Here is a 22,567-nt window from a genome sequence, read left to right on the forward strand (position 1 = left end):
TGTAGCTAGAAATTGTCCAACCAGTTCTCTTTGACTGCATGCAACAAAGTTCTTACCTCCTAAGTGAGAGAGGCAAATTCCAGACTTGGGGAAAGTTGTATAACCTCTCTGAGCCTCAGTCTCCTTGGGGGCAAAGTAATGTGGATACTTTCAGGAATCCTGGAATATGTATGTAATCTGACATGCATAAATCTTTAGCACATTTGGGTGGCCTTAAGCACCCTTTCTTTTTCCGTATTTAGGACTCAACCAGCTAATCAATAACTGGAGCTAGATGTTTTCATGCTTTTACGTTTTATTTTTTTCCCAAGGCTAAATGCAAAAGATAATTGTCCTACAACTTCTGGGTATTTACTAAACATTTAGGCTTGTTTGAGGTAAAGCAGAGAAAAGCTGTCAATGCAAGTCATTTGTCTTTCACTTAGATATTTGCTAACAGCTGACTGCTGCATGGCACAGTGCTAGATGTAGGATCAGGGAGAAGACCCAGTATGCAGAAGGCGTGATCACTGTCCTCAAGTGGTTCCAGTGGTTTGAGGGAAATAAGACACCTATACAGTCCTAAGAGGAAAAGTTCCTAAGTGCCATAAGAGAGGCACAAAGTGCCCTTTCACTTGAGAAAAGAGCAATTACTTCTAAGAGAGATGAAGGAAGCTTTCATGACTCTGGCACTTAAGCTGAGGCTAGAAGAATGGGAAGAATTTGAACACATGGAAATGAGTAAGAAAGTCATTGAGGGAACAGTAAGAGCAAGATGCAGGGGTGAGAAAAGCCTTGGTAGAAAGAAGAGTGAGAAGTTGGGACAGGACGGGAAACACGTGGAGTGAGGTGAAGGAAAGGATGCTTGATAAGTAATCACAGATAATAAGTTTCTTTAATTTTCATAGCAATTGTGTTATTTAGGTATGGCATTATTTCCACTTTTAAGTTGAAATTGAGTTGAGGCTCAGAAGGGTTAAGTGATTTGTCCAAGGACAGTATTGAACCAGATCTGGGTCTGAAAAGGTAAGATAGACCAGTAAACTAAGTTCAAAACAGGGAGTTTTGGTTGCCAGAGTAAGGAATTTGGATCCTATACTATAGTTCAAATCCAGCCCACAACTGGTTTTTGTAAATAAATTTCTTAGAACACGACATTGCATTGCCCTTCATCTGTGTATTTTTTAGGGTTCCTTTCACGCTACAACAGCAGCGTTGAGTAGTTCCAGAGACCATATAGCTCACAAAGTCTAGAATATTGACTCTCTGGCCCTTTACAGGAAACCTTTGCTACCCCAGCTAAAGTTGATTGGGAGTCACTGAGCGTTTCTGAGAAGGGAGGTGACATTCTTAAGAGCTACGCATTGATAACGGAGACCATGTTCATCAGTAGGATGGATCAGAGGGAACTAGATCATTTCAAAGACTACTTCATTGTCTGGGTCCTCATCCCTGGGCTCCTGAACTATCACAGAAGCCTTCCAGCAAGTCTCTGGCCAAAACTTCGAAGCTTAGAGAGTCCAGGCGGGCAGCAAAAACGAGTGGTGTGTGCCGGGTATAAGAAAACCAGTTGTGCAAACAAGCTGGTAGATGGTACCACTGGACAGCCTCGGGCTGAGGACAGGATGGGGAGTGATGGCAAGTGTTGCAGACTGAGGTGTTGCTGCACAGAAATGCCACTCAGTGTTGCCACACCTTCCGGTTTTGTAAGGGAGGTGAGAACTTTGTATTCTTGTGTGAAGTCTCTGCCTTACACACGCGAGCTCACATTTATTTAAACCTCCTGTGGTGGATGGAAACTGAATTTACATGTTTAAACCCTCCAAGGTCGATCACACTGCTGACCTCTACTTTGCAAGTCTCTTCCCACATCATTACCAGAACAATGATGCTGGGTGAATTTAATGTGATCAACCATAGCAGCCTGCTGTAGCTTCTTCAGCAGGTATAGGACACTTTGCCCATGGTTTTTGAAGGACATTTGAGAGACAGGTGGACAGACAGATTGACTGACGGACTGACCACCCAGTCATCCAACCATCAATCTCTCATGAGGTCAAAGCAGTTTTTAAGACCTGCCTATATGCTCCATCATAACAATGGACGTGACGTAGCCAGACTGTCAGAATATTTAAGTGTTTGTCTTTCATCAAGGGTAAGTTTCGTACTGTGTGATACAAAAGCCATTGACAAACAGCCTTGCCCGCCACAATTAGCTTTGCCCTCTAACGTTAAGGACACATAGAGAATCTCGTGAGAATTTGCTGGTTTGTATTTTGCAGGACCAGTTTTGAGCGCTGGTGATGTTGTATTCATTCAGGTGAGAGTCAGTGACTTTATATTTTCATGCACCTGAATGGACATGAATGTTTTCCCCTATAACCATTCTTGACACATGAATTTTTACAGTTTAGAGAGTAATCACTTATAATTATTTATTCATTCATTAACTTACTATTTATGGTCATATACTATATGCCATTTTACTGTGCAAAATGTGAAGGAAAGAAAGACAGTGAAGTCCTATCCCTGCTTTTGAGAAGCTCCAGTCTAGTGTAAAAAGCAGGTGCATAAAAATGTTCACAACACAGTGAAATAAATGAACCTTGGCAGGAGGTAAGAACTCTATCCAACCAGATTTCTCTTTCTTTATGTAATAAATGTGCCTTGGAAATACAAGGTTGGAAAATGTTCCATTTTAATGATAAAATGACTTTAAATGTCCTAGAAAGTCTGAGACAGGACCAACCTCATAATTTATGGGGCTCCCCTTGTTCAAAAACTAAGAATTTCAAGGGACTTCCCTGGCAGTCCAGTGGTTAAGACTCTGTGCTTCCACTGCAGGTGCACTTCCACTGCAGGGTTCGATCCCTGGTCAGGGAACTAAGATCCTGCATACCATGCAGTGCGGCCAAAAATATATATATACATATACTAATAATTTCAAGACAGTGACGGGAGTGCATTAAACCAGGAAGCCCCACACGACCATGCAGGTTGCATGCCCGGGCAGCCTCATGGCTCAGCATTTTCAAGAAATTCAAGTGAGCAGTACTTCAGGAAAGTAAAGGATTTTTTTTCGATTTTGTTCTCTAGGTCTCTATTTATTTATGGAATGTATATGTGTGCCGGCTACTGTATCAAGGGCTAGGAACACAGCAATAAAAATGATATCTCTACCCTCATGTATCTTACTGTCTAGCTGAGAGGTTTGTATGTGATAATTTTCGTTAACTGGTCCCATTATGTCTTAACTACATTCTCAGAGAAGTATTTAAATGGCCAGTGAGTCTTACTTTTTCTTTATACTTTTAAATATATAATATAAACTGAAAATATAATCTTTCTGTGTATAGATATATAATATTCCTATAAGGAACAAGTGTTATTTTGGTTATGAGAAAAACAAGGTTAACATGAAAAATATATATTTATTCAGAAGTTCTATACTATTTGAAATTTAAATTTTACTTATGATACCTCCAAGAAACCTGGAAAAATGGGAGGAAGTAGATGGAATCTTCCTTTTGAAGTTGAAATAGTTTCTCGTATTTGGTTGAAAAATTTATGTCATGCCTGCACCAAAGTGTAGCTTCTCATTATGACTTTTAGAATCTGTGTTCAGATCAAAAAAACTGAGCTGAGTTCCCTTGGTTTGCTAAATCTCGGGGTAATAGCATTAGTTGATTTGGTTTGCCTTCAGGACACGTCGAAATGGTATTACTACAAGATAGTACTTAGCTAATAGCTCCATTTGTTTTATTTGTAGTCAGAAACTACTGTTGTGCATTCTTAAGGAGTAATCCTTTATATCCGTGATGGAAGATTCCATAATTGTTATTCTTTATTGACCACTTGCTATATACCAGGTATACTAGAGGTTTTACTAGATATATTAATTAATTTAATCCTCACAATAATACCACGGAGTTAATATTGTATGTATATGTATATACATATATACACGCTATATATATATCATACCATTTTATATATAAGGAAACTGATAGTTGATTAACTTGCTCCAAGTTTTCTAGTAACTGGCAGAGTTGGAGTTAGAATCAAGCCTCGCTGATACTGAAGCTACTTGCCACCAAGCTATGCTTTCTCCCAATCCTTTATGATATTTCAAGAGTGCCCTGTGAGAGGGAGACATCATAATTGAATGAGAACATTTAGAGAAGACCGGGATGGAGTCACCAAGATCAGAATTGTCCTCGGAAGCCTGGGGTATGCATGGCAGCCTGTAGTCTGTGGGACAGCCACTGACCAGTAGGAAAAGGTTAGCAGTGCAGACAGGACCTTAGGTTGGCTCCCAGCCTCCACATCCCTGACCACCATCCCCCCAGATACTGAGAGAACGTGGGAAGTGATTGCAGGGCTTCTGAGAAGTGAAATTGGGAATTAGGGGAGGCGATGCTGAGCCAGGAGTGTGGTAGAAGACCAACTCTGGAAGAAGAGACCAGAATTCTAAGGTGAAAAGGAACTACTTAGGCAAAAGATGACTCCCAAAAGTGCCCTAAAAGTTAGGGAGCCCAGGGCTTCCCTGGTGGCGCAGTGGTTGAGAGTCCACCTGCTGATGCAGGGGACATGGGTTCGTGCCCCGGTCTGGGAAGATCCCACATGCCACGGAGCGGCTGGGCCTGTGAGCCATGGCCGCTGAACCTGCACGTCCGGAGCCTGTGCTCCACAACAGGAGAGGCCACAGCGGTGAGAGGCCCGCATACCGGAAAAAAAAAAAAAAAAAAAAAGTTAGGGAGCCCAGAGAGAAATAGTAACTCCAAACCATTCCATTGGAATATGGATTAAAGGGTCACTAATAAGTGCTCTCTCTGAAAACAAATCTTGCCAGAGAGACGCCAAGAAAAGTAGATGCTACAAGCTGTGGCCTCATTGACAGCACCATCATCTTGGTTTGCAGATTCCTTAGTAGTCAGTCTCCAGTGTAGTCTGACCTGGCTTTGATCCTTCTAGCGCATTCCTTTCTTGTGTGGGTATAGTCACAGTTACTGCTGCAAGCAGAAAAGTTTAGTAGGCAGTGTGGTGTATACGCTCAGACCTATGCCCCTGTCCAGAAGTGCCCGTTCTCACGGCAGCTTCACAGATGTACTTCTTGGGTTATATAAATCACTGCTCATCTTTGTCTCATTTTTACTTCTTTTCTGATGCACAAGTTAGCATGTTGAATTCATTGAACTAACTTGTGCATGTGGGCAGGGAGATTGGATTATGAAGCGTGTGTTTCAAGCAAATTGTGCAAACTTAGATAAGGAAAGAGCTAGGGCACTCAGCCACTTCTTCAATATTAAGCGAGTATATGATTAACATTGAGTGAGCGCTTCCCTGGTGGCGCAGTGGTTGGGAGTCTGCCTGCCGATGCAGGGGACGAGGGTTCGTGCCCCTGTCCGGGAAGATCCCACATGCCGCGGAGCGGCTGGGCCCGTGAGCCATGGCCACTGAGCCTGCGCGTCCGGAGCCTGTGCTCCGCAATGGGAGAGGACGCAACAGTGAGAGGCCCGCGTACTGCAAAAAAAAAAAAATTGAAAAGTTTGTATTTGAGGCCCTGAAGAAAAAGCATGTTCTTCTTTTTTTTTTTTTTTTTTTATGTCTGTGATTTGGTGGGTCTTTAAATATTTGGTATTTAAAAAATATTTTTGAAGACATTTTTAAAATAAAGAAACATATTAAGGATAATTTAACACACCCATATTCCCACCACCTAGAATTGTTAACATTTTGCCACATATTCTTTAAGATTTTACAATTGAAAAATGAAGTATTATAGATAGAAATGAAATTCTAGTAGACATACTACCTCCCAGTGTCATTCCCTTCTGTATTTCTAGTGATAACCTCTATCATGAAACTAGTATCTTTCCAGTCTGCATATAAATATAAATAGATGTTTACATGTATGTTCATATACACTGTGCAGGCATCTGTGAACAACACTGTTTTGTGGGCACTATTCCCCAATATATATACAAGGTAGCATGTTGCATACACAGTAACAACGGTAGTGAACACATGTTGAGTGATTACACAGTGCCTGGAGCAGCACTTTCTCAGTCCTTTCAATGACTCTGTGTAGCCCACACTGTTGTTGTTATCCTCTTTTTTAGGTGCACAGAGAGGTCCCTTGCCCAGGGTCACACAGCTAATAAGTAGTGGGGCTGAGAATTCATCTCAGTCAGATTCTGGAACCGAGCACTTAACCACCAGGCTAGATGGCCTCTTCACTGTGTCACTCTGCAGAATTCATCCCTCTCTCAATATCATGTTTCTGATATCCATAATTGGTGAATTCAGATCTAGTTTATTCCTTTTCACAGTTATACCATATTCCGTTAAATGAATATAATATACAAGCATTCATTGCACGGTGCTTAAGACCCGTAAAATAAAAGTAGTGAAAGTTTCTATCTCACAGGGTTGTTGTGAGAGTTAAATGGTTTAATTCAAATAAAGCAGGTAGAACAGTACCAGACATGCAGTCAGCACCCAATAAATGTTAGCTATTACTATTTGCTCTTATCAGCTATCCATTATCCTATTGAATTTGATCACCAGGTTGTTTTCAGTTTTTCATTATTGCATATATTGTCACAGTGAAAGGTGTGCCTAATTATAAAAGTTTCTTTGGGGTATCTCCCTAGAAGAGGAATTGATAGCTCACAGGGTATGTATGTTTTCAGTTTCAGTTGATGCTGCCAAAGCCAGCTGTACCAATTTACACGCCCTCATACACAGTTCGGCAGTTCCCATGTCCTCACATCCCCAATGACAGTTGATATTGCCTGACTTTGATTTGCCTGTCTGATGGATAAGAAATATTACTTTGTTGAATTGATGAGATGGATAAGAAATAATATCATGTTGTGGAATTGAATTTTTATAGCAGCTTTATTGAGATGATTCATACTGTAAAATTTACCCTTTTAAAGGTGTACAATTCTGTGGGTTTTCGGTATATCCACAAGGATGTGCAACCATCGCTGCTACCTAGTTTTAGGAGAAACCCCTTACTCCTTAGCAGTCACACCCCTTCTCTCCTCCCCTGGGCACCTGGCACTGCTAATCTACTTTCTGTCTCTGTGAATTTCATATAAATGGAATCACATAATGTGGATTTTTGTCACTGGCTGGCTTCTTCCATTCACCTTAATGTTTTGAGGTTCACCCACATTGTAGCACGTATCAGCACTTCATTCCTTTTTATGGTTCAGTAATATTCCATTGTATTAATATACCACATTTTGTTTATCCATCTAGCAGCTAATATAAATTTGGGCTGTGTCTACTCTTGGCTATTTTAAATGATGCTGCTACAAACATTTATATATAAATTTTTTGTCTGGACATACATTTTCATTTTCTTGGGTACACATATATTTATATACCTAGCAGTCGAATGGCTGGGTCATGTGCTAACTATGTTTAACATTTTGAAAAGCTGCCAAACTGTTTTCCAAAGTGACTGTACCATTCTCCAGACCCATCAGCAATGTAGGAGGATTCCAATTTCTTCACATCCTCACCTCCAACACTTGTTACTTGTCTGTCTTTCTTTTTTTTTTTTTTTTTTTTTTTTGCGGCACGTGGGCCTCTCACTGTTGTGGCCTCTCCAGCTGCGGAGCACAGGCTCCGGATGCGCAGGCTCAGCGGCCATGGCTCACGGGACCCAGCCACTACGCGGCATGTGGGATCCTCCCGGACCGGGGCACGAACCCGTGTTCCCTGCATCGGCAGGCAGACTCTCAACCACTGCACCACCAGGGAAGCCCCGTCTTTCTTTTTAATTCCAGCCATCCTAGTGGCTGTGGAGTGATAATCTCATTGTGGTTTTGCTTTGTACTTCTCCGATGACTGACGATGTTGAGCATCTTTTCATGTGCTTACGGGCCATTTGTATGTCTTTGGAGAAATGTCTAGTCAAACCTTTGCCTGTTTTTTAAATTGGGTAATTTGTCCTTTTATTTGAGTTGTAGGAGTCACTCATGTATTCTGAATGCAAGTCCTTTATCAGATGTATGATTTACAAATATTTTTCCCATTCTGTGTGGGTTGTCTTTTCACTTTCTTAATGTGAACTGGTGAATTTTAATATTTGTAGTTTTCATATGTTTCTCCAAAATTTCAGTTTTCAAAATTGTCTTCATCTTACCTACTGAGTGGATCACAAGCCAGAGAGCCTTGAAGTGTGCCCTCAGAGTACAGTGAATCCATCTAGTATTCCGTAGATCAGAAACTCCTCCTGCACTGGTTGCAAAAGCACAGACTTCCCAAAGACATCTCGGTGAGCCTCTCGGCCAGTAAAGGAAATTCAGCTTTGATAACCCAGAAGAGTCACCTTCTCAAAGTTTGAATTTAGTAATGAAAAGCACTGAAAACCATCACTTATATTTTCAAGCTGCTAATTGGTTAATTCAACAGCATTTGGATTTCTGTTTAACCTCTTCCTCTTTCTTCTCTCCTTTTTTCTTCTCCTTTCTTCTCCTCCTCTCCCCTCCCCCCTCGCTGTTTCCATTTCAGATTGAAAATGGCTCAGGAATCAGTCAGCAAGTTAACAGCAGAGAAGAAAGTGGAGACAAAGAAAATTAACCCCACGGCTAGTCTGGTGAGATGCATTTTTCATTCACAACCTCAAGATTTTTCATTATAACTGAGGTGCACCCAGGAGTGGGTCAGAATTTAAAGGGTAAAACTCAAGAGGAATGAGTAGTATCCAGATTCTCAATTCCCATCCCAGAGTAGCATATGGGTAAGAAAGAATATAAGGGAAGACAGACTGAGGAACAAACACAGCCTCAAGCGCTCTTCCAGCAAATTCAAACAAGGTCATTTCCTGATAAACCAAATGTAGTCACTTGCCATTTCACACCCTTCCGCACCACACCCCACGCCATGATCCCCCTCATCTCAAAGCAGTGTTCTCCTGAAGTGTTTAAGTATTCTCACCCTCACCAATTCCTTTTCCCTGTTAAGGAAACGGGCAGGGATTATCCTCTTTTGATAGTTGGTAAAACTGAGATGCAGAAAGATACAGCTCACCTAGGATCACTTCACAGATGGATAGCCAAAACCAGAACGAGCCTCTGGGTCCCCCAACAGCTCTCCCTAGGCTAGAAGCTAAGCAGGCTAGTCTGTCTTCCTAGCTGTGAGGGGAAACTGTCGTCCACCACAGTCCCATTTTCAGTAAGGATCACAAGGAATCTCCGTGTTACAGCTGGAAAAGCTAAATGGGTTAGGAACCCATTTAGATGTAGAGATTCAAATCCCAGATCAGCCACTTACTAGTTGTAAAACCTTAGTGAAGTTACTTTGCTTCTTTATTCTCCACTAGTACTTTTTTGCCGGCTGCTTTAAATCCTTTGACCATCTAAGTGGGGTATAAGTTAAAAGTGAGGTTATTTCTATTGACTGACCATGATGTTCTCATCACAACCCCATCAGCAGCTCAAGGAATGTTGAGTGAAGTCGATGAGTGAGAAATGTAAAAGTCAGGGCCATACAGCTGGGTCAGGGACAGCCATGGTTAGCTCACAGAGCTCCTACCTGAATGGACACATCCTCTGTGCCCATTTGACCATGTGTTTGTGGTGCCCATTTGTGCGTGATCTTCTGTTGGCAGTGGGTTCAACTCTTATTTCTGTCTTCCTCCCTCATTAGACACTGCCCTTTTCCCCAGGCCTCCTATTTGGGCCTCTATCCTAACTTTTACAGCCAAGCCTTATTTTCAGGGGCAGAGAGAATGGACTCAGGCCTGTAGACAAAGGGGAAACAGTGGGTGGACCGTGGCATTCTTTCATTGGTGACCTCCGTGGCGAGTAAGCTCTCAGCTGTGATCCTCCGCTTCTTGGGGTGGTTTGTTTTGTCGCCTGTTTGTTTTGGTGGAAGTTAGGGAAGAGCTCATAAACTGATTCCTGATTCAATTTCACAAGTCAGGCATGGTATATCCAAACAGGATGGGTGTTTAAAAATTATCTTAAGTTTACATCTAGGCCAATTTAGTAATTCATTGCATTTTCACATCTCCTAGGTCACAAGAAGCTTAGGACCTGTTCTCAAAGGGCATCTCTCTGCACCTGCTCTCTGCAAAGGACTGTACTTGTTCCATCTCTTTTTTAGCCTTCTATTTATTTGTCCACCTTGAAGGCCAGACACACCCACGTGTCTTACTATGCTTAATATACTTACTTCTAAGTCCTAGAAACAGTGAGGGTCTGTGTTTCTGTTCTGTGTACTCTTGTTTATCTTGCCATCAGACTTTCATGTCCTTCGTCATTAGAAGGCTGTCCCTGGGAAGGAAGCTTAGGAAGAACAGAGCAGAGCATCCTTGGCAAAATGGGAGCTTCTGCCATTCTGCAGAGACTAAATCTCGTCATCCTCCATTCTGCATAGCCTCTGTTCAGTCCTGCCAAGTTGGTCATATGCAGACACGCCTGACTTGGAAAGAGTGGTTTTTCATATCTAGACTTCCTAGAAACTATTTCTTGAGCATTCCCTATGGGAGGAGTCTTTGAGTAACACTACGAAGTTAGGACCTTTGTCCCAGAAGATGAGAACAGAACGGAAAAGCCTGGCATTGTAAAGGCCGGTGTTTTAGATGGATATAGTTGGTTGACTAGCTGGTTATTTATTTTGTGTGTTTGTGAGGTGTTAGGGTGGGAAGGGTAGGAAACTGAGGGTTTCTGGGAAAAAGGATAGAAATCCTCTCATTTCTAGGGCATTTGGTACAACTCTATTTGGCATTCTAGACTGACATTTGAGAAAGGTACCAAAATTTGAGAAAGATGAAAATTTTTAAAAAGGAGTTATACTAAACTCGATTTTTTTCTCAAACAACAGAAAGAAAGACTGCGTCAGAAGGAAGCCAGTGTGAGCACCAACTAACACAGAGACACAGGAGAACAGTGATGGTGAGACGTAGCACTCTGCATGATCCTTTGTAACACCAGTGTTGGAAGAAGTTCTCGAAAGATATGTCACTAAATGTTTATTTTGCTCATCTCTTTCTGAGCACCCCGTGCCTTCTTAAAGAAGTCCCTTGTTAAGCCATAGGAACAATGAAAAACTGCTGAAGAAGTATTTGATAACTGTTTCTTCTAGAGGTCCAAAGTTCACTCTGTTATGAGACCAGAAAAATTACCAAGATTTTCCAATTTTTTTTTAAAGCAGAGATTTCAAGCTTTCTAACCCAAACCTGATGTATATAAACTTGTGACAGCAGAAGGGAAGGATGTTTTGTGACAGTTGCCTTGAGCAAGTTCAAGCCTTGGTCTTTACATACTGCTGGTTTGATTATTGATCTTAATTTTGATCCTATTGCAGCAAGATCCTGAAGCACCCTTCTCGCCAACAATGTTGAAACTTACCAAAACTACTTTAAGAGGTCCAAGACTCTCTATTTCCCACACTCGAAAAACGGTTATTTTTTTCATTGCTTTTTTTTTATGTAACAGAACAGAAAATGGAATTATATACATGGATGGAGAAGGGGGTTAAATAGCCATAAACTTCATCCTGGAGAACAAATTATGATACAGGGAGTTGGCATCAGCCATTTAGCGAGACCCATTCTTTTGTTTTCATATCAGCTCATTGGGGTTTCCTGGACCACTAGGGATTCTCCACCCCTTCTGTCCCAGAAGAAACTGTGATACCTGAGTGGGGACAGACTTGGGGTCAAAGCACCTGCTTGGACAAGTGACCCAGTATCAATCAGAGCACATCTCACACCTCAAATCATCTATGCGTGGATAACAACTTGGTAACCTACAGCTGAGCTGTACACTGTGTTCTGGGACCGGATGTGGCTGGACCTCTCCCACCAACCCCAGGAGGCAGTTTCTAGACAGGAGAGCAGATGCTACTTGCAGCCCTTTATCATGACCTTGACTGACAGGCATGTGACATATGGTGAAGCAGGGGGTTTTAACTTCAAAAAAAAAAAACACAAAAATCTAAGGGCAGAAAAAGAGTTCTTTACATCAAAATGGGAAGAAGGTGATTACATTGATATTGAACTTTGTGTGGAATATCGTACATAAGCAGCTTTTTCTGACCCTGGAAACTCATGTGACCACTGCCTCTTGAGTCACAGGGAAACCAGATTGGACCTCTCTCCTAAAACTTTTTCCTTAAGCCACCACTCTTCTAGTCTATCTTGTGAGGAGAGAAGAGAGGAGACTTGGGGTGAACTGAGATGAGGATCAAAGCCTATCAGGTTTCAGCCTTGAAAGGAGAGAGGCGCAAGTTTTCTCCTCCAATTGGTGGAGGACCGTCTAGAGATGAGCAGAAACTTTAAAACCCTTCCCCATCCGCCTGCCATGTGTGGCCTGCCCCTTACACCCTACCATCTTCCCAGGTGCCTGAGTGTCTACCCAGGACATGCCTGCTAGTCATCAGCCCCCTCAGGGACCCCGCAATAGATTTGGCCAATTAAAGCAGCACCATATTCTAATAGAATGCCCGTTCGGGGAATCGAGAATGCACAATCAGGATCAAATCAAGTCATGAAGCCATATTCATGCAGGTGCTAATCACCTTTTCTAACAATTCAAAGGAAGGGAATATAATAATATGGTTTGGTTTTTTTCCCAAAATAATAGAAGGATGAGACAAGCAAAATAGCAGAGCAGGTAAGAACTTACATGACTAAAAGAAGTTGCTTGTGAGCGAGGTTTTCATACTGCTTTGTTTTCATACTGCTTTGAAACTGATTGTTTCTCTTCATTTTCACTTAATGGTGAAGACAACCTAAGGAATTCCTCGATTTAAAACAAATTCTACTTACAGCTACCCTGTGCTCTGTGACAGTCCTTCTAGTATTATCATACAAAAGAAAAAGCGCCTGTTTTGCCCATGCCTTGGGAATCAACTTTGAGTTTAGTGAGAACAACAGAAGTCTAGATCCTTAATGGCTCCTTAAAGACTTGATGGGAGAGAATGGCAGGAGGCTCTCAGCGGGGTCCCTGTAGCCCACTTCAGGTCTCTAAGTAGGATGCTCACAAGAAAATCACTGGAGGTAAGCAGGACTGTCGCTTTATAACCCTACAAAAACATTGCTCTCAGGGAACCAGTGCTGAAGAATAATGAATGGAAACACTGAATTTGAGAGTTAGACAAATGCAGCCCAGGTTGGATTTCATCCTAGTGGACAGACTAGAAATTGGCAGTCAAATACCTATTTCTAAAGAGCAACGTTTGCCTACCTCTGTTGGGGAAACCTAGTGAGTCCAATGTAATGATACTGTATCACTACACTAGGCAGGATCCCCATTATTCTCTCCTGGTTTGCATCCTGCATTAGGTATCTGGACACCCTTCCCAAGTCCACATGCAGACTGCATTGTGACAGCACCCTCATTTCTAACTTGACTTGATGCTCGGGAAAGGTTCACAAGAGTTTGTTCAAGGTGGGCCATCTCAAACAACCTGGAGGCCCTGAGAACAATCCGTCCAAAATGCAGTTGAGATTGTATTAACTCCAACAGGTGTCGCTAAACTTTTCATGGAGAAGTAGTAGTTGGGGTACCACTTAGCAGGGTGCACACTTCTGGCTGCTCTAAGCATAGCCCTGCCTGCACTAGAGGGACAGTGGCCAGTATTTCTACTCTGAGTTTAACCAGACACTCACACCTGACCTACTAGTCAGACTTGGAGAAACCTTAACTTATAACAACATCATCTCTTCCTAGCCAAGGTTCATTAAATCCGAGGACACAGCAGATAGCAGTTCAGATTCCTGCATGAGTAACTGGCATAATCATCGAGCACACAAGTATATCATATATGACACGAAAGCATGATATAAACACGTTAGTTAAAAACATAGGCCTGCGAGGTATCAATAATCAAGTGAGGAGAAGGTGTGCTGTATGGTTTTTTAACCCAAGAAGAGGCAGCTTATGGGAGGGGGTGTGGTGAAGGGAAGAGGTGGCCAAGAAGAAATGGATGATGTGATGATGGTCGAGGCCCAGGGGTCACAGGTGATGGACCTGCTGCCCAACAGTTACCTTTTGAATCTTTGGTTGTTGTCTGTGATACCTCTTTAAACATTCACTGAAACTACCTAGGAACTATGAAGAGAGAAGGTCTGAAATCTGGGAAGTAGAATAAGGAAATCCAGTGGTGGTCTTCCATCTTTAAATGTTCTAGCCAAAACAAATTGGCAACATCGTTGAGGAACTGAATGCCAGATTGGGTGCTGGTCTCTGACCCCCTCTTCTTTCCGGTAAGAATAGTAGAAGCTGCACGCCTGCTCCGCCTCCCTTAGGCACCTCCTTTTCTCATAAGTACTATAAGGAAAGGCATTTCCCTAAATGATAAACTCCTATGCTGCTGGTGGAGAACCTGGAAGAACTAAAGGAAGGAATAAAGCTCTTTGGTGGTATTGGAAGCCTCCAGCAAGATGAAGAAGTCATGGGTATAGTCCTTCCAAGACCATGATTGGATGTAGCAAAAGAGACGTAAGTGTATTTCTGGTAAAGATTTGCTTGTTGGACTGGGATTGCACATCTCTCTCTAGATTATACCACCTGTATGGAGGAATTTTCATTTTACTTCTACTCTTGCTTTCTTGGACATCATATTTTCTCATTTCTATTTCTGCTTCTTTCTTGCCTGGTGTCACTGACACAGATCATTTCATACACTAGCACAGCAAACAGCACACAGACGGCCAGTGTAGGAAGGGGAATTAGCAGTACAGACCTGCAGGCTCTTTTCCAGTACCCAGACTGTAACATTGACATGGGAACCTCTTCATTCCCTGACATTCTAAATTGATCTCTTTTGTAGTACTGCACCCTCGTCAAACAAAGATAAAACCAATTTGGGGCTTTCTATGTTAAGGGGAAGGAAAAACTGCAAAAAATACAGCTTTTTCCCCCCAAATACCTGATGCAAATATCAAATATCCAATTTTATATATTAGTTTAAATAGTCTAAAAATTGCTAACAAGAACTCTCGTTAGATTTGAGCTTCATTTTTCTTTGATCCTGCCTGTTCTAATCAGAAAAAGAATGACCAAAAGGGGGAAGGGGAAAAAAAACATTAGCAGATTTAGCAATCCACAAATTAATTAGTTCCTGAATCACACATAAAAACAACAAAAAACAGACATATTGTGAAACCCAATGTTATAGAAGTCCTAAGCACATAAGGATTTGAACAGCTATGAGGGCTGATGAGCGTGGACAAAGTAAGAGCTCTTAACTGCCCACGTGAGACTTCAGCCTTGAGTGTGAATTCAAGAGAGTCAAGTATTGCTCTGAGCAGTTTATTTTTGGAAAAGCCACGTACAAAGAGAAATAGTATAATATAGTGAAAGAAGTGCTAGACTATGAAAATTTCCTTTCTCTCGTTCTCTCGTAAAAGCAGTTTATAAATGTATGGAACATCCAGAAGCCCATGAACACCACGCTTCATAGGTTAGGTTTTTACCTTAGGAACACAACTAAAGAGAGTGGATTGAATAAAGAAGTGAATTTTCATTCATGTCAGCTACTTTGTTATCATAAAGAAACCTGCAACACAAGAGAAACAAGTCTGTGTGGACGGACTTAACAGTATTTGAAACAAATGGCCAGTATTTAACCTTTCCAAAATGCAAATAAGTTGCAGGGCCTGTTTCCATTTTCCAGCTATGGAGAGAGATAATCTGGCTGCTTGGAACCTTGTCTATTATTGGTGCAGAAGTCACTTAAAGGCACCTTTTGGAACAGGCCTCAGCAGGTCTGGCTCCTTTAGACTCCCATAACGGTATTTATAAGTCCACGAGTGATTGAATCCAGGCAACACTGGGCTCAGTTACACAGCTGTATGTGACTGAGAGGCTTGTTTTGTGTCATTTCTGCACACCTGTCAGTTGTTGGCACCTTGTTAGAGGCACTTAATTTTAGTTTCATAGTTCTTCCTTTCCCCTCCCAAGGAGTGGGCAATCCACCAAATCCTCCCAGATCAATGCTTGCTGAGAAGTAGTAAATTCAAGAGAGTATTAACATGTCAACGTGGAAGCCAGTTCAGTAGCCTTATTTGTTCCAAGACCCTTAATCAACACTGTGATATAAACTTAGCATTTGGGAAATTTGTGTAGTTGACAACTTACTTGGAAATGTGAAGATATGAAAATGGCAGCAAGTTTACTCTCTCTTAAGGCGCCCATGCAGTTTCTACCAGTGAAGAGATTAGGGAAGCAGATCAAGCCTCATTCAGTAGGTTATCCTGTCCTCAATGGAGCTTGAGGACAGGATAACCTCAAGCTATCCTATCCTATCCTCAATTCATTTCTTCTCCACCCCCAGCCCCTCTCCCAACTACCCTGGAGATAAACAGTAACATAGAGGACCTTTTCCTTCTTGTCTTCCCTTCTCTAGTATGATGGTTCACTTCAGTCAGTGCTCAAATGAACTTTGGCATATTATGTCTATGAAGTACTTGTTCATGAATGTCTTCTTCATGCTATAATCTGGGGAAGGCTGATTTAATCTTAATATTTTAAATGAGAGTGGTAGCTAAAGCCATTAATTTATTCTACATTCCATATGCACATATAATTTTCTATTTTTAATCTTCTCTTAAATATACTAAGAATCTCCAGTGTATCTCCATTTCAGAAAGCTGATTCATAGACTTCTGTGGGCTATTTATTTTTTATGTTTTGTGTGAAATCTGATAGCACTGGGCTAGCAAAATGCAAATGAGCCCACAATTTCCCACAGCAGTTTGGCCTTCTTCCCCATGGAGTAAACAACCTTCTACCACCCTTAAGCTGTTTTGTAGGCTGAGCATTTCCCTAGATTCTACCTGTGCAGACACCAAGGGGTTCTTTTGTCTTGGAAGCTGTAAGAATGTCTTAAAAGAGAATGAGTACTTCTCCCCATGTATAGTGTGAGCTGCCAGTGTGTTGTATTTAGTATATCAAGTAAGAAATCTAATGTTTTCAGGCATGCATGCCCAGTGGTTTGTCAACATCTTTGGCAAAGTTGTACGTACTTCCCTTCCTTGTTCTCTTCTAGGGCTTGCTTCCATTCTTGTCTCGTGAAACAAACGTATTTTTGTTTACTCATCTCGGTCAGCTTTCCAAAATGAGAGTCTAGTCGCATAGACCACTGAGTATAAGGGAAATTACTCTCCACCACACCATGACATGGATGGTAGGTGTATTTAGGAATGCACAGCTTTCTAGGAACTCTTGGGATGGATTCCAAATTCCAGGTATATAAAAATGGGTATATAGCACACAAAGATTATACTACTCTTCCCAGTAAGAGACTAAGAGATTCAAACTCTCCATTTTAGATAGGTTTGAGCAAACTATAAGTAGCTTATTTTTTTCCCTTTCCTCTTGGCAACTTGTCCCTACCTATAATCTTATTTCTTCAGATCTGACCACCAAGGCATGAAGGAAGGTAGTGTCAACCCACTGAGATTGCCCTCTGCATAATCCTCTAAAGATGTTCATTTCCTTTGGAAACAAATCAGTGGGTGAGGGGGAAAGTCTACTGACAATTCTCTCTGCCCAGAGTGACACACATAGGGTTTGGGGATCTACCAAAGGGATAGGTCTATGCCAAGTATTAATTTTACAATTCTACAATTCTACAATTCCTCAAGATGCAAATAATATGACCCTACTGTTAGTAGGATGTATAATCTTTGAAGAATATAAGCATTAAGAAAAAAAAGGGCTTCCCTTTAAAGAAACAATTGAAGATATTCTTTAAAAGGCAGAAACTTTTAAAGGTTAGAAATTGAATAATTTTTAAGATTCTTTGGAGGAAACATGTCATCGATTCATCATAGTCTTTTCCTTTCATTGAATTTTAATTTAGACTAGCATGGAAGCAGAGTGCCCCTGGACTTTGATTAGGGGGATCGTGCTTTGGCCTGGAAAAACAGTACTGGCCTGAATGCCCAGAACCTTAAGTGAAGTCAGTCAGCATCCTAATAGGAATCAGGCCTAACAGAAATGTAAATTATTTCAAGTCCTTTAGAGTTTAATTTTCTTATCAACACCCTCGACCCTGCTTCCTAAAATTAATTTGATCCATGCAGTTATGTGTCTTCATTTTGCCTTGTGAGATTACAAGCAATGGGATAATGGAGAAAAACAGGAGACAGGGGAGAAGGAAAATTTGAATGAGGCCAGGGTGCAATGTTTTGCTGATATAATGCATTGTTAGGGAGCTGGTGACCGTTGCCATGGTTGTATCATGGGCAGCCTTTCAGTGGAAGCTCAGGGCATAATATGTATGAGGGCAGTGGAATGGGAGTGCCCAGTATCTCATATTGGTCCATGCCTGACAATGTTCTGGAAAAGCAGGTGCCCCACTGAGACTGGCCTGTGCTTGTTGAACTAACTCCAATGAATTTCAGATTCATTTCCATGGGGTCTGTTGTCCATGGACCTTCCTATTTCCTCTATGCCTGTTTAAAAGTCATTTTGGCATCAAGCTTCATTTCACTTTTCTCCTTTCAATACTTCTGCATCAGCCTCCCCTTCCTTCACACCCCACAGCGATTTTTTTCCTCACTTTACTTTTACCGTTTCTCCAGGACCCAGCTTTCTCCACCCCTTTCCCCCACAGACACCTGAAAGTCCCCCCTGAGCCCTCACTCCCTCCTCTCACACCCTGTGCTCCACCCCCCAGCCCTTTGGACAGGGAGCTCTGCTGTCACCAAGAGAGACACAGCGTTGTGACTGCCTCTTGTTAATGTCAGCACCACCTCATCACTTAGGCAAAGAGGGAAAATCCATAAAAGAGATGGAAAATACATCTTTTTTTATTCTACTTTATATTTTAAGAAGGTTGAGGAGAGGCATGGTTCCAGTCCTCAATTTCTCAGAGATTTTTACTTTAAAACTGTCTAATTAGGGACCATTCTTTTGATAAATTGTAAATCCGTTCAGGTCACCAACTATGATGTGTTTTAAAGCTCAAGTGTTGACTCTCAAGTAACTTTTCTGTGCTGCTGGACGAAGTGAATTCTGTGCAAACATTTTGAATCATAGGCTCTTTATCGCCCCTCAATTCTTACTATTACTAATGATTCAAGCATCTTCAGGAATGTGGATCAGGATGTTGACAATTTGTGGTTATTTTCAGATCAACAGTAACTGTTACACTCTTGAAAGCACTTAAAGAAAGTATAAGCATGTCTTAAATAGTCAACCATTTGACCTGGAAAAAAGTTGGCTTTTCTGTTTAATTATTAAACCAAACTGTAGATGTAATCTTAAAGGATTTTAAGCAATAATGAAGACGGTTTGAGAAATGAGAAGGCACTTTAGAGACATGAAACCTTACATTACACGCTCTTGGATATCTTTTAAGGTAATAAGCTAATTGGATTCAGGTATTTTTTTCCCTTTAAATTTTAAAAAATATGTATTTCTAATTTGCATATTTAATTTTGTCAAAGCTGAGAAATGCTCTTTAGTTGAATTTGTAAATGTCATTTGCAAACCAAATGAAGTATTTATTTTTAAAAAGAAAGGGTGAAGGAACTAATATTGATTTGTACATAATGAAAATATGTGTATATGTGTATATGTGTGTGTGTGTGTGTGTGTGTGTGTGTGTATATGTTTTCCTCCTTGACACTACTTGGTCCCCACATCAAGTGTATTTTTGTACATAATATATATTGGTTAGAAAATGTAGATTGTCTATTCAAAGAATTCTATCTCTGTGATAGATTATATTTATCCTTATCTGTTGATACCTCTGATAATTTAAGAGATAGAACTCTATTTTTTTGGAATCTACAGAGAACTGCATTCATGTCTTCCAATTGTAAATATTGCTAAGGGAATTTTAATAAATCTTGGTTTCATGTCTGTCTGGTGTGCAGTGCAGATTTGTTTGCAGGAGGTGTTTAAAGACAGCATCCTAGCAGTGCTCTAATGTGGAGAATACCGGTCATTTCTAGCTTTCATTACTGCTCAAGGGCAGCATTACTACTGAGCTGAAAGAGCTGGGTCTCAGTAAGTCCATCATTCACACTCTCTTCTTTCTCTCCTGTCCACCACACCAACAATGCGTAAGCTAGCTAGGCGTTCACGGCTAACACCGAACAGACAAACCCAGCCAAGCATGGTCTCAGCTATACTGACCCAAAAGCAACACTGCTTGAACATAAATTGCCCAAGGTGGAGAACCACAAGGACTGGTGACTTCATGTTATGGGATGGTAAATGATAAGAGGAGGGAAACGGAACAGAAATAGAATTGTGTTGTATTCTAACACTAAGCACAAGGTACAAATTCTTTTCAAGCAATGGTAAGAGACATGCAGATATCTATGAAAAAACTAAAAGACTTTCAGCAAAACACTCCTCTGTGAAACAGAAGTGGGACTGTGTGTTTTTTTAATTGATTCATTTGTTCGGTATTCCTGAATGCCATGCACTGTTGAGTTCTAGAAGTTTGCTGAAACATGCCTCAGTGGGTACAGATAGACTTAATGAACAGACATAGTTACTATCTGGGGAGACATTTTATCACTAGGAAATCTTTTAAATCAGAGTCATAGAGCTGCAAAAATCTTCAGACAGTGGATAAAAATCTCCATTTCACAGAGTGAAAACTACTGAAATTCAAGGGACTTGCTGAAAGTTACACTCAATGTTAGTAAGTACATCAAGGCTAGAATCCAGATCTCTTGACCCCAGATCTCTTGACCCCAAGGCAAAAGCCCTTCCCAGTGCTCAACTCGTTCATCACGTTAAACTCTTTTCTTCAAAAGACTCCTTTATGGAGAAATGTTCTAGAACTGTTGTTTGGAAAGTAAGGTCCAAATGCTCCTAAGGGTTTGTAGAAACCATTATTAGAGTTGTGCTCTGAATTAAAGCACCTAGGAGAGGGTGGAGGCTTGTGTATCATGAGAACCTAGGAAAAATATTCCACCTTAGGAAGAATCTCCTCTTTGATTTAACAGAGATTTACTCTCCCTTGCTGAGCATAGTGATGATACCTGTTGAATTTTAAGTATACATGCTGATGGTCCAACTAACAGGCCATAAATTCCTGAGACTAAGTATTTCCCTTTAGACTCTACCTGCCTACTTTCACCTGGATATGATGTACTCATGGAAGTAAGACTTTAAAGTTGGCCTGCACCAGCCATGCCTGCTTGTATGCCTCCAAGTCTCTCTCCAAGTAACGTTTGCTTCATGCCCATCATTGCGTGAAGATGAAAGGTATTCAGTAAGATAAGGTAACTTTATAGTTATCAACTGCTACATAACAAAATACCCCCACATTTGGTGTTGATTAAACAATAATCACTTATTTTTCATGGTTTTTGTTAGTTTGAGAGGAACTCAACTGGACAGTTCTCACTTGGAGTCGCATATGGTTTTAGTGCTATATCCACTGGGTATGCAGTCACCTGGATGGCCGAAACATGGACCTCTAAGGTGGCTGACTCACTTGGCTGGCAAGTTGTTGCTGCCCTCTAGGCTGGGGGTCTCAGTGCCTCTCTCTCCACAGGTCTGCTTGTGTGACCAAGGCCTAAAAGTCACTTTCATCATATACTATTGGTTGTATTTACGAAGTTCTGTCCCAGTTGAAGGAATGGGGAAGAAGAACCCACCTCCTGATGAAGGAATGTCAAAACCATATTGTAAGAAGAGCATGTAAGATGAGAAATATATTGGTGCAACTATCTTTGGATAATACAATCTGTCTCTGTAACTTGCCCTGTTCTTTCCATCTGGTTTTGTTCTTATTTTTGTTATAAAACTAAATTTTAGATTTTTTTCAAATTTTTCCCTACTTGTTTGCCCCAAATCTTCTTTCCCTCTGCCTGCATATTAGAGCACAGAAATGTTTGTCTTGTTCCCCTGAATGCAGGCATTCTTTTTTATTATTATTGAAGTATAGTTGATTTGCAATATTGTATTAGTTTCAGGTGTATGGCATAGTGATTCAGTATTTTTGCAGATTATATTCTATTATAGGTTATGACAAGATAATGTGTAATACCTTAAATCCTTTTTGCTTATCTATTTTATATACAATAGTTTGTATCTGTTTGTTCCATACCCCTAATTTTTCCCTCCCCCACCTTCCTTTTCCTCTTTGGTAACCACAAGTTTGTTTTCTGTGTTTGTGAGTCTGTTTCTGTTTTATATATACATTTATTTGTATTATTTTTTAGATTCCACATATAAGTGATATCATACAGTATTTGTCTTTCTCTAGTGGACTTATTTTACTAAGCATAATATTCTCTAGGTCCATCTACGTTGCTGCAAATGGCAATATTTCATTCTTTTTATGGTTGAATAATATTCCATTGTGTGCAGTATTATTTAATCCAGTCATCTGCTGATGGGCACTTGGGTTGCTTCCATGTCTTGGCTATTGTAAATAGTGCTGCTATGAACATTGGGGTGCATGTACCTTCTCAAATTAGAGTTTTCATTTTTTCCTGATATATACACAGGAGTGGGATTGCTGGATCATATGGCAGTTCTATTTTTAGTTTTTTAAGGAACCTCCATACTGTTTTCCACAGCGGCTGCACCAATTTACATTCCCACCAACAGTGTAGGATACGAGAGTTCCCTTTTCT

At 40.9% G+C, this 22,567-nt stretch overlaps 1 protein-coding gene across 3 annotated transcripts in view; it reads left to right on the forward strand.

The window, feature by feature from the left end:
• FMN1 (formin 1) overlaps positions 1-19,811 on the forward strand; it is a 411,489-nt gene extending 391,678 nt beyond the window's left edge. For 2 of the 3 annotated variants that reach the window (XM_060096555.1, XM_060096557.1), the window contains 2 exons: positions 8,512-8,596; positions 10,828-19,811. In XM_060096555.1, coding sequence (XP_059952538.1) covers positions 8,512-8,596; positions 10,828-10,872 — 130 coding nt within the window. In that variant the 3' untranslated portion in view covers positions 10,873-19,811. The remainder of the gene's footprint in view (positions 1-8,511; positions 8,597-10,827) is intronic. The other variant, XM_060096556.1, reaches the window with a different exon arrangement.
• The last annotated feature ends 2,756 nt before the right edge of the window (positions 19,812-22,567 follow it).

Source organism: Mesoplodon densirostris, chromosome 4, assembly GCF_025265405.1.
Source record: "Mesoplodon densirostris isolate mMesDen1 chromosome 4, mMesDen1 primary haplotype, whole genome shotgun sequence".
Lineage (NCBI taxonomy): Eukaryota > Metazoa > Chordata > Mammalia > Artiodactyla > Ziphiidae > Mesoplodon > Mesoplodon densirostris.